This window comes from Heptranchias perlo, chromosome 18, assembly GCF_035084215.1.
Source record: "Heptranchias perlo isolate sHepPer1 chromosome 18, sHepPer1.hap1, whole genome shotgun sequence".
Classification (NCBI taxonomy): Eukaryota; Metazoa; Chordata; class Chondrichthyes; order Hexanchiformes; family Hexanchidae; genus Heptranchias; species Heptranchias perlo.
Genome location: NC_090342.1, coordinates 21,292,897 through 21,314,246, shown reverse-complemented (window position 1 = coordinate 21,314,246; position 21,350 = coordinate 21,292,897). Strand labels below are relative to the sequence as shown.

The 21,350-nt window shown below is 43.6% G+C and overlaps 1 protein-coding gene across 1 annotated transcript in view; it reads left to right on the top strand.

Annotated features, from left to right (window-relative positions):
- The first annotated feature begins 20,428 nt into the window (after positions 1-20,428).
- The window catches only part of grip1 (glutamate receptor interacting protein 1), a 284,071-nt gene continuing 283,149 nt past the window's right edge, over positions 20,429-21,350 (top strand). The window contains exon 1 of the mRNA XM_067999485.1: positions 20,429-20,593. Within this exon, the coding sequence (XP_067855586.1) occupies positions 20,539-20,593 (55 nt within the window). The 5' untranslated portion in view covers positions 20,429-20,538. The remainder of the gene's footprint in view (positions 20,594-21,350) is intronic.

Genomic DNA, 21,350 nt, shown 5'->3' with positions numbered 1-21,350 from the left:
TGGGCATCGCTGGCGAGGCCGGCATTTATTGCCCGTCCCTAATTGCCCTTGAGAAGCTACTCGCAGAGAGGGGTGTGTAGAGAACTGTGAGCAAACTGCTTGTTTCCTCTTTGAACTAAGGAGAGGGCCTGTGATATGGGGAGGGAGTTAAAGGTGAATGAAAATTTTAAACAAAGTGTATATTTTCACTGAATTACAAAGTAAGGCAAATCTGCTTGTAGGAACAGTTATGCTAAGGTTAAGTTCTCTTACCAGATAATTGTACAATCACTTTTGTTTTTTTTAAAAAAGGAAATAGTAATGATTTATTCTGAAATTCTGAGGTTTTTTTCCTTTGGATGTCAATTGTACATCAGCAAGATGTGGTGATTCCATGTTAAAAATTACTTGTACATCATAAAAGTGAAAACAAAAAATAAAAATATTGTATTCTTGAAGATGCAGATTTTCTCATGGAGAAAATTCATTTTTGAATAAAAATGTAAAAAAAAAGCTACTTCCCAAATTGTGAATAATTTTTACAAATAGTGTCCTGCAATGCACCGTATCAATAACATCTCCTTGATCAAGATGTTGTTACTTAACAGGACACAGACAAAATGATATCATTTGCTTTGTTGTCCTTTGCCATGATTACATCACATGACATTACTGGGAACTACTGCCACATAAGCAAATTTGTACTCTGTTTATTTGCACCTCGTAAACATTTTTCTCCTCTTCTCTTTCATGCACTATCTTGCTATACATCACCAAGGATTAAATAAAACCACAACCAGCTGGGAATGCGGGGCTGTCAACATCTGAAAAATATGGGGATACCTTACCAATTAATATGTCTTCTTTATCTTGAGTGAAGTAACTGCTCTCAAGTTTAAGCTGAGCTATTTCAAGAGCACCCATGATGATTCCCCTATAATTTTCCTTTGCTACCCTTGGGGAAGCTGCGACTTCCAGTCTGCCGTGAGTTGACAGGAAGCATGTAGAGTAGTAAGCGGTCAGGAGTATTTGAGGGAAGTTTGATTTTATTGTAATTGCATTATGAGCTTTGACAAATGACTGAACTTCTAATGAAGGAGGTAGATTGAAATTCTGATTGGCCCACTTTGCCAGCAAACTGGCAGCGGAGTAGGCCTTTAGCACGCCCCATGAGCAAAACCACAGATCCCATCCCAAATCCTGGAGACGGGCTCATCTGCATACTCAGTGCAGCTGTTCTGTACCTGTACAGACACATCAGCAGTTTGCTCCAAGACGGAGTCTCAAAAATCAGAGCAGCACCCTGCTGCTTCTGTGAGGAAATCAAAGATCCTTATCAGGTGGAGCAAGTAAGTTGCTCCCGGCCCCACAAGGAAACCTTAGGCCTCCTCTGCCCCAGGCTTCCCTCCACCTCCCCTGATCGGGATCCCTGTTGGACTCCCTTCTGATTATTTATCTTAGTGCCGGGAACCGTTCTCTTGTCCCCAGCAGCGGCCTTCTGCCACCCGAATTTAAAGGCAGGCAGCCACTTCCCACCGACTTCCAAGCCAGTGGCACGCTGATGAGGCCTAGCCATTAAAATGGACTGGATCTCCCAGCTGCTGTTCCCGGACAGGCAGGCGGCTCGCTAGGCTGCGTTCCCTCCTGGGACTTAAAATCAACCTAACTTGGAAATGGATTTTAAAAATGAAGGCAGGTGGAGGCAAAATCTAAGCTGTTTTAGATTCTTTTAATCAGATTTGGACAAGTGGGGCAACAAGCAAACAAATCTTAATGTCTTTGTCTATTGCAGAGGTCCTTCACTTTCCTGCAGCACATGTAGCTTCATGTCTGCCAGTTCCTAAGTCCCAGCTGTCTGGAGAAAACAGCCCTTTCTTATCTGTGGCCCCTTCCATGGATATTATGTTAGCATAACATTTAGTCAGAATAAACCATAACCTTACAACGTTCAAAGTTTTGACCCACTGTAACATAGGGATCAAGAGGGTGATTTTAGACCCCAAGAACGGGTGGGTTGGGGGTGGGTAGGAGTTGAAAATAGTTGTTTTTTGGGTCGCGGCCGCATCCCGGCTATATTTCCGGATTTAACATAGGCTCGTAAAAGTACAGGCTTCCCACTGGGAATGCAAAGTCCGAAAATGTTGCGGTTGCGACCCAAAACTATTTTCAACTCCCACCCGCCCCCAGCCCACCCGTCCTTGGGGTTTAAAATCACCCCCCAAATGTGAGAATGTGAACCTTGGCAGTGTGTAAAACCAGAACTGCCGCTCTACTCTGTTCACTGGCACAGGCATAAAGGGCCGATGTCCTCCAGTGCTGTAATTGTAATGATTCGCTAAAAATGTACTTTCAGCATCTAAGGATATGGTGACAGGAGGGAGATCAACATAAGTGGTATTTAAGAGCGAGTAGATAAGGCTGTGGAGGGCACTGAATGATATTCTTTCTTTAATAGTGAGGATTTACAACCTGTGATTATTTCTTCGATTGTGTTGTCCACATTCAGCGGGAGAGTGGGACAGCAACATTGCAAGTCGTTCTGATTCTTGGCTGTGATGCCATCAACAGAGTACTGAGGGAATCAGATTTTTTTTTGACACTAATTTGGTTGAAAGTATGGGGTACTCTTGCTGCCTGGGTGTAAAACTGGCATTGCAATCGGGCGCCTGTTATAGACACCGCACAAATTTTCATTTCCATTTCAGGACAGGTCATACATTCAGGGGGAATTTTCCTGCAAAGCTCCATATAAATCTGTGTGAGGGTTTTTCCTTGCTGTCGCTGTGCTGAAAGCCTTTTCTAATTTTCCCAGTTGAGTAGGTTCCTCTTGTAGGTCATATTTTTACCTTATTTAGTCTTGAGATTTATAGGCACACAAGCAATCAGTTATATTCAGTGGTGTAGGGTTGAGATTGCTTTGGATTTTCTTAGCTGCACGGCAAAGAAATTCCCTGCTTCATTTTCATGACTGAGAATTATGTCCTGCTCTGAACAATACAAATTGATTTATTTTAGAACATTAGTGGAACATTAGAAACATATTTTACTTGAACAGACGCTGTAGGATGGTTTTCTGTAGTGATCTTTCAAACTTCTCCATCGTGGTCTAGAGTTAATTTATATTTTACCAATGTTTTCTCTTCCTGAGTGAAGCACTGTTTCAATGTTCTCAATGCACTTTTTCAGAAATCTTCATACAGAAATACAATAGAGGTGAAAGAAACTCTTTGGGGTGGAAATTCCTTTAGGCCTATTTTCTGGCCTGAAATGGGTGCCGCGTACAGAGGGCTGAGGCCGGCCCAAAATTGGGCTTGGGACCTCATTATATTATTTGGGTGAGCTCCCACGCCTCCAGAAGAAACTTGCCCATTTTAAAAAGGTGAATGTCTGTCCGCTTGCCTCACTAGCAACGGCCCGAAGATAAGTCCCAGGAGATGGTGGAGCGGCAACGACTGGGAGTACTGTGGAGTCAGGGGAGCATGCCATCTCCTCAGGAACAATTTTTGGGTTTGTGTCTTAAAAAAAAATTCCCGGCTGCTGAAGAATCCTGAGTGTAGCAGGTACTGCTCCACTCTTCGGTATCCAGTGTCCCAGAGAAGACCGAAAACACGTGTTAGGCCCCTCATTTATATATGTAAAGGGCCTAATGCCTGTTTTAGGCTGCCGACAGGGATGACTGAAAAATGGCCCAACCCAATATCAGATTGGATGTCTTTCAGGCGTACTTTGGGCGCAGAACATTGATCAGCGAAATTGGCCCTTCTTTAGCCTATTTTACGCCTGTCAAATGGGTGCAATGATGTCTAATTTATACTCCCTTTTTGTTTGAATTAGCATTCTGTCTCTGTTTTAATGCTTCTCATGGAAAAGAAATGGAGTTGTGGGGGAGAATTTTCATTTTAAGCGTACATCAGGCAGCATAGGGTGGAGCAACATCACCAGCAGGAGGCCTGATTGATTTCGTTGATCAGGCCTCATTTAAATAAAAATTGGCAAGCTGCCAGCGCTGAAGGAACACTGGCAGACACTCACCGACTGGGGGAAGCGAGAAATCCAGTAGCTACCCCGTGGAGCTGACCCACCAGGAAGACCTTAAAAAGGGGGAGGCAATGTAGGGGTGACCATAGATGGACCGGCAGTGGGTGGGATGATTTTTGTGGGGCCAGGAGCAGCATTCATTCAACAACAACAAAAATTAAGAAAATCTCATCATCGTGTTTTCCAAGCAGCCTCCAGCGGTCCCTTTAAGGACCACTGGTTTGGCCGCTCTACGTTCAGTTCCAATGGCTTGCACAGTGGACATCCAAAATTGCATCAGGTTCCTAAATATCATAGAATCATACAGCAGAGAAGGAGGCCATTTGGCCCATCGTGTCTCTGCTGATCTTTGAAAGAGCTGTCCAATTAGTCCCATTCCCCAGCGCTTTGCCCATAGCCCTGCAAATGTCTTCTTTTCTAGTATATGTCAAATATGCCATAGAACCCCGATTTAAATATATGGATGAGGCTCCCGCCTGTGTCTGGTGGGAGTGCTGGCCACCTAAATCAAGGCCCACTCGAAAACAGTAATGAGTGGGCCTCAGGTGGAAACTTGGCGATACGTTTTCTTTTTCCAATTTTCGTCTCACTACTGCCTCATTCGCGCTGAAAAATGGGGTGGGAATGAGACTGAAATCACTTATGTGGTTTGAGAATAATTTTATTCAATATGTCTTGTGTGCTTATAAGTCGATATAAACAAGACTATTTATTGTGAAAGTGGGAATAATATCATCCTTTGCAGTAGAGTAGCCTACCTCCAGAAGTCACCCAGTTCCTAAAAGTCTCTTGTTATTGATTTTTCAGTCTCAGTCTAGCATTGGATCCATTAAGAAATTAAAATGTTGACATCTTCTCCATAATATTGGACAATTTAAGAAAGCTTAGAAGTTCCAATTTCTTTATTACTGTGGTGAGGGAACCTGTGTTTCTGTGGTTCATAAGAGGATATTAACCTTCTTTATGATATTATTTCTGCAGTATTACTAGATTACTGGGTAAATCTATCTGCTGTATTATACATAGTAAAATAATTATCCTGAGAATGAAATACATATCCATGAATAAACCATGGGAACTGCATTACACTTATTTACTTATCATATTTATATTTAAAACTTATGTTCTGCAACTTACCGCAGACAAGTATCTACATTGTGTTACATAAAGCGTGACTTCAATTGGCGAGCTTTTTAAATTTACTATTAGGCAAGTAAATTATTTTTCATATCAGAACATACCTGCACACCGTTCTAATGAGCTCATGGAAAAATATACTAACATTGGCAGCTAAAACAAGTGTCATTTTCATAAGGGATACATTACCCAAATAGTTGCTGAGAAATTTGGTATGCATGTAGTTAATCCATATAGCTATGACACTTGTTACAAATAATTGGATCCCTTACACCAGTTACACAATGACAGTAAATTAAGGATGAAGAATGTCTCCTGCTTTTTCCCCTTAAAGCTGTTTCCTTACAAGTCTTCATAGGCTTCTCTATAACCAACATTACAACACTATTATTACTAGTTTATGTTCAGCTATTAGAGCTGTGCTTGTCCTACAGCTGGGGTGGGCAAACCTTCAAGACTCAAAAGTGGCAACAAAAAAATCTATCTGACAAACAGCCAATAGTATCCAGGCCCTTTTATGTTATAACTTTGTTTCTGGTAGACTGGTCTCCTCTATCATTGGCTCTACAGAATTTGGGTCATTTGTGTTCAAGAATGCAGCCAAAAGTATGACGACCCCATATCTACAGTCCATGGCACTCCATTAAAATATACCACTCGGTATACGAGTGGATATTATAACCTATGTCACAAAGTTTGTTGTTGAATAGAGTTGTAACACCAAAATTCCAGACATAATTTTTTTAATTAAAGATTATTAGTTTCCCAAAGTTAGATTATTCCAAGCAGCTAACAATAAGAAACAACATTCAATAAGTTCTGCTGATAAACAAAGAAAGATAACTATGAGTTTTAAAATTTTTAATTAATTTTAATTTCAAAATATATTTTTCACTTCACTCCCCATTCCGCAAAAATAATCCAGTTAAACAGCACTTGACACCGCAAAGAATTTCAACTGTTCAGCCTTATTCTGCCTGAAACCCCACAATCCATTGTCAGCAACAAGGTATACTTTTGAAGTATCCTGATCAATAGCAAAGTCATCAGGTCTCACTCAGTTTGCTTTGCTTGCGGTAACTCTTATTGACTACATAATCCACTCAGCATGTTGCCTACTGCTCCCCCTTTCCAGAGAATGCCAGTCCCACTCCAGTCCTGCCTGCAAGTGCCAGCCCCCTCTCTATGGCAGCCCGGGTCTCAGTCCCATGAAAACTTTGCTCCTATTTTTTTTTTAAATGGTGCTTCCTGCTCCGAATGCAGCTCACATGATTGCTTCAGGCACTCAATCAGAGAGCCGTGCTACTGTGAATCATGCGGAAAGGTCAAAGAGCTGCACTTCAGCAACAGAAGAGCTGGATGTGGCTTTGGAGCCAGTGTGTTGGCTATTGCTGTTTTGGGTTTGATGGACAGTATCTGATTTTTTTTGTCTTGAAGTAATCCTCTTGATCAAAACAATTATTGTGCACAACAGACGAGTTGAGAATTGATGAAACCGACCTTGTAAATGTCAGCTGGAGCAGTGGAGCAGATATTCAAACCACCATCCACAGCAGTGAGAATTTATTAGGCTATTCATTAGATACAGTCATCAGTTAGAATCTTATGCTCAGAACTATAATTGAACCTTATGTTACTTGGAAAAATAACCAGCAGAGCTTTGAAACTGATCTATAACAAAATGAGCATTTTTTAAGTCCAACTCTGCTCATAAATTCATAACAAAACCACCTGGAACAATATTATTTTTAAATTCATCAAAAATATAAAAAGTCGTCTTAATATAGGACCATAGGTTGAGGAACTGGGTGGGGAACTGCAACCACATATTGTCCTTTCTCCTCAGGGAGCTGTGTTCACATCCAGAGCCACTCTGACAGGATGAAAATCATTTCTGTCTGTTGGTTGCAATTAATTTGGATACTTTCAATCTAATTCGTATTGGGTATAGGTCAACAATACAAAACTGCCTCTTATTTGGCACTAAATTGGCAATTTCAATCAGAGAGGCCACAAGAATTGATGGGCTCAGAAATGTAAAGTTACACTCATGCAGCAAGGAGTACTCCAATGAGATTGGAGCTAAGGTATAATATAGAAGGAGCTTTATTCTGCAATTAGCCTATGCTATACCTGATCTGGGAGTCGTTGATGCTGACACTAGAGCCTGGATTTTAACTTGGAGTTGGGAACTCAGCAGTTGGGTGGATTTGTGTGTGAGGAACCCAGAAGTCAAGTGTGCGTTTAAATCTGCGATCGCAACTCGATTGCAGGCAATTATCATTGCTTCCGGGTTTTGCATCTCCAAGCTATGCAGCGGGCATACTGCGCACTCGGAACTGCAGTATTTAAAGGGGCAGTTCAAAAATGGATTTGGAGGAGAAGGGAGAAATGGAGTCCAGGAGAGCAAAGGCAGCACCAAGATTTACTGATGCCTCCCTGGATGTACTGTTGGCTGCAGTGAGAGCCAGGAGGGAGGTTCGTTATCCAAGGGACAGCAGGATGAAACCTGGTTCTGTCACCAAAAAGGCTTGGCTGGAGGTAGCACAAGAGGTAATAAGCAGAAGCATGGTGCCCAGGTCTTGGCTGCAATGCAGGAACTGCTTCAATGACTGGACCAGGTCTGCAAAAGTGAGTGCATTTGTTCACCCACATCCTGTTGTGTACAACACCGCCCCCCCCCACCCCTTCTTCACTCTGTCTTGGCAAGCCTACTCCATCACAATACTCCTCACACCTACTTAAGTGTCACCAGCAATCATCCTCCACTTTCTATGCACTTGCTCACCTCCCGATTTATGCAACCAATACTGTCACTCACCTGAATCCTGATGCAATGTGATGTATCTGTGTGACAGTGGCCCTCTGATGCATCTTGTAAGATTGTACCCTTTTTGCCCAGGAGTATAGCGGGCAAGTGGAGTTACTATAACGATGTCTGTGTGTGTATTTTGTTTTTATATGACCTTTTGTATAATTTTGTGTGACTAAATGCTATGGTGCTGGATGTGTAAACCATGTGGGTCTGATATCAGAGCAGGGAGCTCTTAAAACTATCAACTTGCAAGAAAGTTACACAAACAAATTAATGGATGAAACAACATTCACATTCCTGACTTAGTTAGGGCTGGGACCCTGATCAGATGCTGGGTAGTCGTAAATAATGGAACCTTACTGGCTGGTCCATAGGCTCTGGCCTGGAATTTGAAGGAGTCAGTCGAGGCCGGGGAAACCATGGATTTCCAGCCTCAACACAGGGGCAAGACCCGATAAGGTGAGGCAAAGCCACTGTGTAAAATCATGATTGGTTAAGACCAGAGGTGGGGCACAAGCTGCTTTTGCAGTCCCCTGAAGGGTGGAAGATAACAGGGGAGGGTGACCCCTTTTTCTCAAAGAAACAAAGAACTCGAGGCACCATTGGACACCTCGCCCTTTTGGGAGACCCCAATAGGGCAAGGGCCCATGTCAATAGCTAACCCTGGGTCCACCCCCAAAAGTGGCATAAAAAAGGAGCACTCAGCACTGATATCAAGTTGTAGAGACTTAGCAGGAGTAAGGTAACTACGGTTGACTTTGGAGGCCCACCAAACAGCGAGAAGAGGCTCCAGGTGGAGCAGGACTGTGGACGAGGAGTCCAAGAGGTCACCCCAGGCAGGGCAGAAGACATGTGAATCGACGAGGGTACCCCAGGCAGGGTGGAAAGTGTGCTTTCTTCAAGACTCCTGAGGTAGACACAACTTTACCCAACGTGGACCAGGTGATATAATCTCGAGCTCTACATTGTAAACCACCGCCCCGACACTGCGTGTGTTGGTCCTTCTGTGAATTTCAATAAAGCACCTTTTTACCAAATTGGAGTCAGGTCAATTACCGGCAACTGAGAGTAAAATCTCCCAATCTGTATGATAGTTATCCTCACCCAATGCACTACAATGATCGGGTGAATACGGCACCCTCAGTCACTCACAGGTCTGTTCTGTTGCCCCTTGTAGGACAAAAGAGCACAAAATGCAAGAGAGAGGATGAGGACTGGTGGTAGACCTCCACAAATTGTGGAATTAATTGAAGCAGAGGAGGGGTCAATGGAGATAAGTGAGACATCGGAGGTCCTCTCAAACAAAGATGGAGAGACTTAGAGCTCACAGATGGCTGGTGACACAATTTAAAACATCTTTCACAAAGATGCTGACTTTATATAATTAATGCCTGAACTATGAGAAACCTGAGTATGGAGATTGGCAAGATTGTTACTGTGCCAAGACTAAGCCATTTTGCTTTCTTTTGTCTTCCTGGGCTTTCACACCTACAGGAACACTCTGCGGAAATGGATGATATCAATTCCTCAGGGGCCCTCATTCCTTCTGTGGGTGCACCATCACAGGACGTACAGCCATGCACCAGCGCAGATACTGTCACTTCGTTGGGTCCTCTTATACAGGTAGTTGTCACCTGGTGAGCACGAGCAGACACTGGTGGCAGGGGCAGCTGTGGAGAGTCCGCGTCGGAGGACACACTCCTTTCTAAGCTCTTCTCAGTTGGACACAGATGCTGGACCCTGGGGGCAATCGTTGCAGCAGTCTTTGGCGGGGCCCTCATGGGCTCCAAAAACCAGAGGTCACAAGCCAAACGCATCTCAGCAGTCAGGGCAGGGATCTGAGCAGCCTGCTTCTACCTCTGCTGAAGCCAAAGGGGATGCACCATGTAGAAGTGGTAGAAAGCATAAGTTTAAGCACTTGTTGTTCACCAAAGGTATGCACAAGGGTGTTAAAACAAATGTTATGTTGTGATTTCTATTTCTTTTTATGTTGGCACATAAAATGTATTCATTATTGACACTTCTAAATCTTGGCCATTATTACTTCCAGACTTTCAAGTGGACCTTTTAATTGCTTCATGATCAATGCCAATACATGACGACACCCAATGGGCAGCTGTGCAATTGGTGAATGCATCGTTGAAGGACTGTTTTGTGCAAAGAGAGGGGGGTAGGTTTGGTGGTCGTGGTGATGAATGTGCCAGGCAGCATGAGTATCTCAAATATCTTTATTTTTGAACTGTCAATATGAGAACCTGTGAGAGGTGAGGGCATCCCGGGCATCAATGTGTGCGGCTGGTCTAGTGACGGGTGCACCATTCACATTCCTCCTTCTCCTCCTCCTCCTCATCCTCTTCCTCAATGTTGCCGCCAACAGAGGATGATTGATGAGCGCCTTTGTCCTCAACCACCTCTAAACCTCTCTGCAGCGCTATGTTATGCTGGACGCAACATGCCACGATTATCCTGGAGTCCCTTGCTGGCAAGTACTGAAGGGCACCCCCAGACCTGTCGCGACATCTGAAGCGAATATTTGACATGCTTATGGCTTGCTCAGTGACACACCTGGTGGTCATGTGGCTCTGGTTGTACCATTCTTGTGCCTCGTTGGTGAGGTTCCTCACAGGTATCATGATCCACGTTTGCAGGGAGTATCCCTTGTCTCCAAGGAGCCAGCCCTTGAATCTGTCCTTTGTCTGGAAGAGGTCTGGAATGTTTGGTACAAAATAAAGGCATCATGACAGCTGCCAAGGAATCTGGTGCACACCTGCATAAATCTCGTTGTGGTTGCACAGCAGCTATGTATAGATGGAGTGATAGCCCTTTTGATTAATGAATGCTCCTGGTTCATGTGGCAGTCCTCGGATTGCTACGTGTATGCAATCGATTGCATCCTGCACCCGTGGGCAGCCAGCCAGAGAGTCCAAACCCAGTGCCCGCTCCTCCTGGCTGCTGTCGTCACAGGGGAAGTTCACATAATTGGACGCCCTGGCAAACAACCCATCCGTCACCTGCCTTATACACTTATGATCCTGGAAATGTCATCGGTGGCACCCTGAAAGGTTTCAGAGGCCAAGAAACTGAGGGCAGTGGTTACTTTTACTGCGAAGTGCAATGCATGGCCACCAGATCTAGCAGGGAGCAACTCTTCCTCAAGGAGGCTGCAGATGTCTGCGGTCACCTGCCAACTCAACCTGAGCCTGCGAAGGCACTGCTCCTCAGAGAGGTCCAGGAAACTCAGCCTCTGCTTGTACATCCTCTCGTGGGCAGTACCTCCTGTGACGTCGGCCCCGCTGTTGGTGTCCTCTCTGCTGTTCTTTAGATCTTTGTTGCGCACAACCCCATCCTCAGTGAACATCCCCATCCTCAATGATGGCAGAGTCCAGCACGTGAGTGCAAAAGACAAGGCTGAAGCATTTGCAACTATCTTCAGCCGAGTGGATGATCCATCTCGGCCTCCTCCCGATATCCCCACCGTCACAGAAGCCAGTCTTCAGCCAATTTGATTCACTCCATGTGATATCAAGAAACGGCTGAGTGCACTGGATACAGCAAAAGCTATGGGCCCCGACAACATCCCGGCTGCAGTGCTGAAGACTCGTGCTCCAGAAGTAGCCACACCTCTATCCAAACTGTTCCAGTACAACTACAACATTGGCATCTACCCGACAATGTGGAAAATTGCCCAGGTGTGTCCTGTCCACAAAAAGCAGGACAAATCCAATCCGGCCAATTACCGCCCTATCAGTCCACTCTCAATCTGCGAATGGAACTGATGGAAAGTGTCGTTGACAGTGCTATCAAGCGACACATACTCACCAATAACCTGCTCACCGATGCTCAGTTTGGGTTCCGCCAGGACCACTCAGCTCCAGACCTCATTACAGCCTTGGTCCAAACATGGACAAAACAGCTGAATTCCAGAGGTGAGGTGAGAGTGACTGAGTGTGGCATCAAGGAGTCCTGGTAAAATTGAAGTCAATGGGAATCAGGGGGAAAACTCTCCAGTGGCTGGAGTCATACCTAGCACAGAGGAAGATGGTAGTGGTTGTTGGAGGCCAGTCATCTCAGCCCCAGGACATTGCTGCAGGAGTTCCTCAGGGCAGTGTCCTAGGCCCAACCATCTTCAACTGCTTCATCAATGACCTTCCCTCCATCATAAGGTCAGAAATGGGGATGTTCGCTGATGATTGCACAGTGTTCAGTTCCATTCGCAACCCCTCAGATAATGAAGCAGTCCATGCCCGCATGCAGCAAGATCTGGACAACAACCAGGCTTCGGCTGATAAGTGGCAAGTAACATTCGTGCCAGACAAGTGCCAGGCAATGACCATCTCCAACAAGAGAGAGTCTAAACGCCTCCCCTTGACATTCAACGGCATTACCATCACCGAACCCCCCCCATCAACATCCTGGGGGTCACCATTGACAGAAACTTAACTGGACCAACCATATAAATACTGTGGCTACAAGAGCAGGTCAGAGGCTGGGTATTCTGTGGCGAGTGACTCACCTCCTGACTCCCCAATGCCTTTCCACCATCTACAAGTTACAGGTCAGGAGTGTGATGGAATACTCTCCGCTTGCCTGGATGAGTGCAGCTCCAACAACACTCAAGAAGCTTGACATCATCCAAGACGAAGCAGTCTGCTTGATTGGCACCCCATCGACCACCCTAAACATTCACTCCCTTCACCATCGGTGCACTGTGGCTGCAGTATGTACGATCCACAGGATGCACTGCAGCAACTCGCCAAGGCTTCTTCGACAGCACCTCCCAAACCCGCGACCTCTACCACCTAGAATCATAGAATCATAGAAGTTTACAACATGGAAACAGGCCCTTCGGCCCAACATGTCCATGTCGCCCAGTTTATACCACTAAGCTAGTCCCAGTTGCCTGCACTTGGCCCATATCCCTCTATACCCATCTTACCCATGTAACTGTCCAAATGCTTTTTAAAAGACAAAATTGTACCAGCCTCCACTACTGCCTCTGGCAGCTCGTTCCAGACACTCACCAACCTTTGAGTGAAAAAATTGCCCCTCTGGACCCTTTTGTATCTCTCCCCTCTCACCTTAAATCTATGCCCCCTCGTTATAGACTCCCCTACCTTTGGGAAAAGATTTTGACTATCTACCTTATCTGTGCCCCTCATTATTTTATAGACTTCTATAAGATCACCCCTTAACCTCCTACTCTCCAGGGAAAAAAGTCTCAGTCTATCCAACCTCTCCCTATAAGTCAAACCATCAAGTCCCGGTAGCATCCTAGTAAATCTTTTCTGCACTCTTTCTAGTTTAATAATATCCTTTCTATAATAGGGTGACCAGAACTGTACACAGTATTCCAAGTGTGGCCTCACCAATGCCCTGTACAACTTCAACAAGACATCCCAACTCCTGCATTCAATGTTCGGACCAATGAAACCAAGCATGCCGAATGCCTTCTTCACCACCCTATCCACCTGTGACTCCACTTTCAAGGAGCTATGAACCTGTACTCCTAGATCTCTTTGTTCTATAACTCTCCCCAACGCCCTACCATTAACGGAGTAGGTCCTGGCCTGATTCGATCTACCAAAATGCATCACCTCACATTTATCTAAATTAAACTCCATCTGCCATTCATCGGCCCACTGGCCCAATTTATCAAGATCCCGTTGCAATCCTAGATAACCTTCTTCACTGTCCACAATGCCACCAATCTTGGTGTCATCTGCAAACTTACTAACCATGCCTCCTAAATTCTCATCCAAATCATTAATATAAATAACAAACCTAGAAAGACAAAGGCAGCAGGCACATAGGAACAACACCACCTGCACATTCCCCTCCAAGTCACACACCATCCCGACTTGGAAATATATTGCCGTTCCTTCATCGTCGCTGGGTCATAATCCTGGAACTCCCTACCTGACAGCACTGTGGGAGAACCTTCACCAAATGGACTGCAGCGGTTCAAGAAGGCTGCTCACCACCACCTTCTCAAGGGCAATTAGGGATGGGCAATAAATGCTGGCCTTGCCAGCGACGCCCACATCCCATGAACGAATAAAAAAAAACTTCTCACTTGTGCACCTGCAGATCCCAGAACTGCATGACGGGCCTGCTGTGGATGGTGATTTTCCTCCTCCTCAGATGTACTCTGGAATAGATCCATTGTGTCCCCCATCCTGATCTTGTCAGTTTGAGGGGCTCCAAAATGTTGGTAAATTTGTCTGGACACAAGAATTCTCAGTCTCAACAAAGAATTCTAAGTCTAAACACAAAGCACTCCCAGCCAAAAGTTTGCCTGAGCGAACCAGCTGCAACACCTGACCTTTTTGTTGAGATTTGTCAGTCACAGGTTTAAAGGGCCAAATGAGCATCGGCTGCATCTCGCCTCCGTTTCAATGGTGTGTTTCAGGAGCCATGGGAAACCCATGCAAGAGAAGTTACATCCATTATTGTTGCAGAATCCACAAAAAATTAAGTACCTCAACTGTTTAAATGACCTAAATTGCCCCTTTCACAATCCGGCCGCTGGCATGAAGTGGGGATGGGACTTTCGGATTTTGGTTGTGCCTGTGCATCCAAACGCGCCTGGGTGAAACCCGGAAGTGGGTTTGTTGAAGCCGTGTTGCGGTCCCGCTTCCAATATCTAATATTTTAATTGCCCACCTGACCACAATCCACCTGGGGTTAAAATTCCCCCCTGGGTATCTGAAAGAGGAAAATGTTCCAGTTCCTAGTGACTGCTGACTTTGACAAGCAAAGAATTCATATAAACATATTTTGAATATATTAATGGTAGCAGAATCCACAAAAAATTAAGTACCTCTTTCCCTGACAAAATTGGCAAAGGTGCCAAGCTCAAGCACATATTTGCTCTCTTAGGCAACTTTCGGACTATAAAATTAGCTGAAGGTGAGGATTCAGAGTTCCATAACTCAGTGGATTAAGAACGTGTTTGAATACATTGGCCTAAGTTTTCTGATTGTAATACCAGCAGTAATCCATTAAAATTAATGGGTTACCATTTATTATGATTGGAAAACCTAGGCCATGTGGGCTGTGAGTATTTTTGGCATCAAGCTTTTTTTCAGGGTAGAATAGGCACAGTTGAAATGACTGATATTGAACCTAAGAACATCATTTTGCCCCAAATTCCTTTTGGATTTCTGTCTCTACATTTATGTGTCGAAAAAAATAATTAGGAAGGAAAAATTACTTAGCATTTATGTGGACTGGGAAGACCTGAAAACTTGGATAGATGGGTTTTCCTAATCCTGAAGCATATAATTTTGTATTTAAACCCCTAGCACAGAAGCCACATTCACCTTGTGTTATAGTTCTTAGCTTGCTGTTAATTAAGAAACTGTGCAAACCTATGTGCTGAGAGGTATTGTACAATATATAGTAGTACTTTCTATCAACCTCTCCTTCCTTGTGGTTGGAAGATTAAATTTCCACACAGTTGTCAACAAGCAATACAATTATTACCTCTTGTTCACCCCTTTGGAAGTTTTCTTTATTTAATCTTAAAGGAGAATAGTTGTCTGATAAATTTTGTGTTAAAGTGTGGGATGTCAGTGTTGGAACATGAAACACTTTTTCACTTTTGACACCCAGCAATGGCATCAGACACACTGGTACAGTATGGTCCACATGCAGAGTAAAACTCCCTTTACTTTACCTACCAATGTACCTTAACCTCACTATGAGAAGAGCACCTCTTCTTCACACCAGTATTCTTTTTTTTAAATTCCTCATTCTAGCTATTACAGATTGTCAAGTGAGATTGCCAATTTTATACCCAATTAAGGACAATTTTTTTCTATAGATCTATCCACTAGAAACTGGGTTGAAGATGCCTAATTTCAAATAGGACTCTAACAGCAGGCAGAGAGGCTTTGCAGCTTATATTGAATCCAGGCTGGATTGAAGCCCAGGTCCCAACAGTAAAAAGACTGTGTTTTAACCAACCGTGACCCTGAGTAACCTGGGTAAGTGCTCACAACACAGAGTTATATTTTTTTCTTCACCGTTAGTGAAAAAGGTTGATTTATGTATAAAGTGGGTTTATCTGCTTTATAGTCACACTGGTTTTATTTGTAAACATTAGCAAATGGAAGAAAATATACTCCAAAGTACTTTCCCATTTCACAATTCAGCAATGTAATTGTACTGTCACACCAAATTCTTCAGCAGACTTGATGTGGGGCTTCAAACAAGCTCAATAATGTCATTCATGAACTTCACCATGGGTGCTTCCTTTGGGTTATTGGGGTTTGCCCTTTTATTCATTCTGAATGTTGATTCAAAGTGAGGTATCATAGGCTTACTACTGTGTAATGGAGTTGTATTGCATTTTTTCTTTAATTTCTTCCCCCCCCCATTTTCTAAACTCCTCTTCTGAAGGTAGTGACTCTTGTTGGGGCTGTGGTTCTATGGGGGACAATATTTTGTTTAGGTGGGGGCAGGGTGTGGGGCGAACAGTCCTTAAATATATAAAGGAAACAATAAGCATGGCAGTAAGTCACTCAAGGACTAACCATCATCAATAATTTGGAGGACCTGACGGGATTTCCGGAAAAGATTGCACAACTTATAGAGCAAAACATAAATATTATAGTAAGGTAGCAGCACAGGACACATATGAACATGGAGAAAGGTAGCAATTGTAGAACATATCTGCCAAAATCACTTTTGACATAAAGAAATGTTAGCAAGGAGAAATGCTAGCAAGAATGTAGCAAATAATAGCAGTGTTATTCAAATTTAATTATACATGTCATGATGAAAGATTGAATGAACTGTAAGAAGGAATTTCCATGGGACAAATCAGCCTGTTACAATTCCCACTCCTATTGTGTTCAAAAGCAAAACTAACAAATAATATGACTACATGACCAAAAGCAATTCACTCCAAATGAGCAAGCAATTGTTGATTTATTGGGGGTGGAAAATTTGGAAGGCACTGATACTGATAGAGGAATCTGGATGGTAGCAGAACTGCTGGTATTTATCATATTTATCATATATTCTAACATATGCAGATTATTACATCAATATGCCCATGTACAATAATTATACATGGGCACATAATAAATGCATGTAATGATAATGCAGAACCCAAATCATGGATGTGCACTTATAGTTAAGATGTCCCATCTGCTCTCTTCAAGGAGAATCCAGCGATGGACAAGCTGCAGCCAAAGAGCATCGCTCACTCAAGCCCTAACCATTATCACACACACTTGAAGCAGATACCAGCATATACATACATGCTACAGAAGATCACAGTAATGTTAAGCTTGGGAAGGTTGGAAGGAGATGATGAAGGAGTTGCTGAGGGGGGGGTTGACCAATTGGCGCAGGACAGAGGTCCAACAACATCCAACCTTCACCACACGGACTGCAGCGGTTCAAGAAGGCGGCTCATCACCATCTTCTCAAGGGCAATTAGGGATGGGCAATAAATGCTGGCCTTGCCAGCAACGCCCACATCCCATAAACGAATTTTAAAAAATTATATAACTCTTTAATGTAGAGAAATGTTCACTGGCACTTCACAAAGGTGTGAAGAAAATGGACATTGAGCCAAAAAAGGTGAGATTAGGAAGAGTGACCAAAAGATTGGTTGAATGGTAGTTTTTAAGAAAGGTCTTAAAAGAGAAGTAAATGGAAAATGAGGGAATTCCAGAGATTCGGACCTAAGCAGCTGAAAACACAGCACTGATAATGGAGCAAAGGGATGAGGGATGCACAAGAGGCTGGAACCAGAGAAATGGAAAGTTTGGGAAGGGGGATTGTAAAATGTCTCTCCTGAGTTGCATGAGAATACAGACCTTAGTGAACAGGAGGTTGTTAGAACACAGGGTCCATGTTGAATATCACTTGTCTCCATACACACGGTGACATGGTTAGGTTGCACCAACAGTTGTCTGCACTGTAATCTACCACTGAACATGTGGACATCTGCAGAGGCAACCTCAATTACACAAGCATATGCATAGTAACAGCATTTCAACTGCTTTGGAGGCTTAACCATAGAAGTATGTAGCTTGGAATAGGGCCATTTGGCCCATTGTGTCTGTGCCAGATTTTTCTGAGAACAATCCAAAACTAATCTCACTGCTCCACTCTCTCCTCATAGCTTTGCATCTTGCTCTGATTCAAATGTTTATCAAAGGTGCAGTGTTCTTTGCCTCAACCACTCCCTGTGGCAAAACATTGATTCTCCAACAACTATCGACATAAAATGAATTCTCCCGACCTCATTTCACAGTCCCTTAGTGACAATTTTAAATTAATGATCACTTGTCACTAACTCTCCAACCCGAAAAAATAGTTTTTCCCTATTCACTCTATCAAAACTGTTCATAATTTTAAAAACCTCGATTAAATTTCCTTTTGTCCTTCTCTGCTCCAGTGGAAATAGTCCCAATATCTCAATTCTTTCCTCATAGATATAGGTTCCCACCCCTGCCATCATTCTAGTGAATCTATGTTGTACATTCTTTTTTGTTTTAATGTCCTTTCTATAATGGAACATCATAACTGCACGCAGTATGCTAACTGTGTTTTGTACAAATTTATTACTTTTTCACTCTTGCTAAGCCCTTATTTATGAACTAGAGAAATAGGTCAGAAGAACAAAGGTTCAAACTCCAAGATCCAGTCATGACCATTTTCAATTTGCTTGAAGAATGGTTATAGACAACTATTAGAGAGGGATTTTGAGACCTCAGAAATGACCACGGGTCCACACTTAGAGAGATCAATGAGCATCGTAAGAGAATTCACTAAAACAGTAACATACTGGTTGGCATTCATGGTAGTTCTGTGCCATGACATAGTTGTGACAGTAGTTACCAACTCTGAAAGTAATGAACCCCACAGCAACCAGAGCAAAGACCACCCTTGCACTAAAATGTTCTCAATTTTCACTCCCCTCACCTCCAATTTTCTCCCTTGTTCTCCTGCAGGAACCGATTGCTGCTGAGGAATGGTCCAATTGATACTGGCTACCCTCCAGTATCTCATCAAAGTAGCTATGCTTTATAACTGTGAACGTTGGTAGGCAATTTTCCCATGGGGTGAGGGTGCGGAAGCCTTGATTTTCTACTCCCTTGATGTCCACACACGTCTTTTCCAGCACAGTTAAGTGGATAGCAATAGGAACTCTGGTTGATATACCCCTCCCTAACCCAGGGGTGCTGAGATTATTAAAGCACATCTAATGATAACTCAGCACACATTGGATTTGAACCTGAAAACCACTGGCATTACCAATTGAGTCACTGCTTCTAAAGACACGGTTAGTATCTCACATTGCAAGGTGCTTCACAGAAGCATAATCAGAGACACAATAGAGGTGATTTTAATCCCCAAGAATGGGTGGGAGTTGAAAATAATTGATTTTTTTGGGTCGCAGCTGCAACATTTTCAGACTTTGCATTCCCAGTGGGAAGCCTGTACTTTTACATGCGTTTAAAGTTTTACTACTTTAAACTCAAGAAATAAAGCTGGGTTGCGGTCGCGACCCAAAAAATTTTCAACTCCCACCTGCCCTCAACTTCCCCTCTCCCCCCGTTCTTGGGGGCTAAAATCACCCCCAATGACACTGAGCCAAAGAAGGAGATATTAGGAGGGGTGACTAAAAGCTTGGTCAGAGGGTTATGTTTTATGGAGGGTCTTAAAGGACAAGAAAGGTGGCGAGGTTGAGGGAGGTAATTCCAGAGCTTAAAGTAGTGAAATCAACATGGATTCCACCACCTATGATTTTTTTGAATGGTAAATCTTATGTTGTTAATACAATAGTTCTCCTTCTACATATAATGTGCTGAAATCATAGTGCATCCTTCCCTACTGAGATAATGGGAAATTTATATCATCAACAAATAACCACCAGATTTTTAAGTGTTTACCACCTTCAGATAATAGCTTAATGTTATACTAAAAGTCCATCAATCCTCAAAGCTAAACGGTAATTCTAGAGTCTTAAAGCTGCTGAAACATTATACCAGTTAATGTGAAGTTTACTGCAGTTCCTAAAAGCAACTTCTCCCCTGACCACTCCAACTCGTGAATGGACTGCACCATTTTTCAGTCTACTCAGAAGTTCGACTCGTCCATTTTTAATACATTACCAAGGATTCTTTTATTTTCACCTGAATTCACACAGGGAGATCTGGTCGCTGCACACAATGGGTTAATGCTGTGTGTTCTCTTTTTAAAAAAAAAACTCGGTCCCCATCCCTGTGTGTTAAAAATGTAACATTTGTATCTTGATACGTGGGATTCCGAAGATTTATTTTCTCTTCCCACCCCCCTCGAAAGTTTGCTAATCCTTTAATCTGTGTGCCTCCCTGGTCTGTGGTGAGAGCCCCTGGGGGTGCTGGAGCTTCACAACGAGGCCGCCGTTTAGCGGCACGGGCGGGAGGGGAGGGGAGGGGAGAGGAGGGGAGAGGAGACCGCACCGCACTCACTGCCGGCCGGCTCGCTCGCCCGCCGATGTATGTGATCGACTGACAGGGAAACCTCCGCACAGCCGCCAGGTTTTGAATGAGTTCTTTTGGAAGATGCCGGTGTGGAAGAAGAACATGCCTTCATGTCTGCAAGCTGATCACGAAAGAGGTAAAGCGGGGAGTGGGAGTGGCTGGCTGTGGAAAAGCCTTTCTCTCTCTCTCTCTCTCTCTCACACACACACTCGTCAGTCAGCTGAGAGCCGGCTGAAAGAGGCGAAGGGACGGCGCTGGCATTCGGGAACTGTAAGGGTTCCAGCAAAGATACAGACACACGTTGCTCGTACAATTGTTTGTAGTATGGCATTGCCTCTGGAATGTAAACCCTCTGGGAGGTGTTAAAATAAGTTGCACGTAAACCTATTCGAAAACTTACAGGTAGTTTTGTAAACACAAGATTTAACTCTATCTTCAAGGCTTTTGTGTGAATTCTGTTGGATTTAAGTTTGATTGTCTGTTCTTGATTTGAAGTGTAAACCATGTCCATTGAGATGCTATGTGCATGATTTGCTGTGGAGTGAATTTCCAGACGGGAACGGCAGCTGATGGGTATGAATGGCATTGATTCCCTGACAGGCTCAATAATTGAAGCCAGACTTGTTAATGTAAGGTTGAATCGGTTATGATTGTTTTCAGCTTTGTGTGAAGCTGCAGTTTGGATACACCTGGTTACTTTGTAGATTAGAGGGAGCGGTATCTTGTTGACGGAACATCTGCAGCATGGTCGGTACCCATACATACCCCGACCATTTATGTGTGTGTGATATTTATATGGTTCAGTCGGGTCCTAGAATTGACTATTTGGTGTTTCATATTAAGTACTTTGTGAGTTGGAGTATAAATGTGGCGTTTTAACTTAAACTACCCTA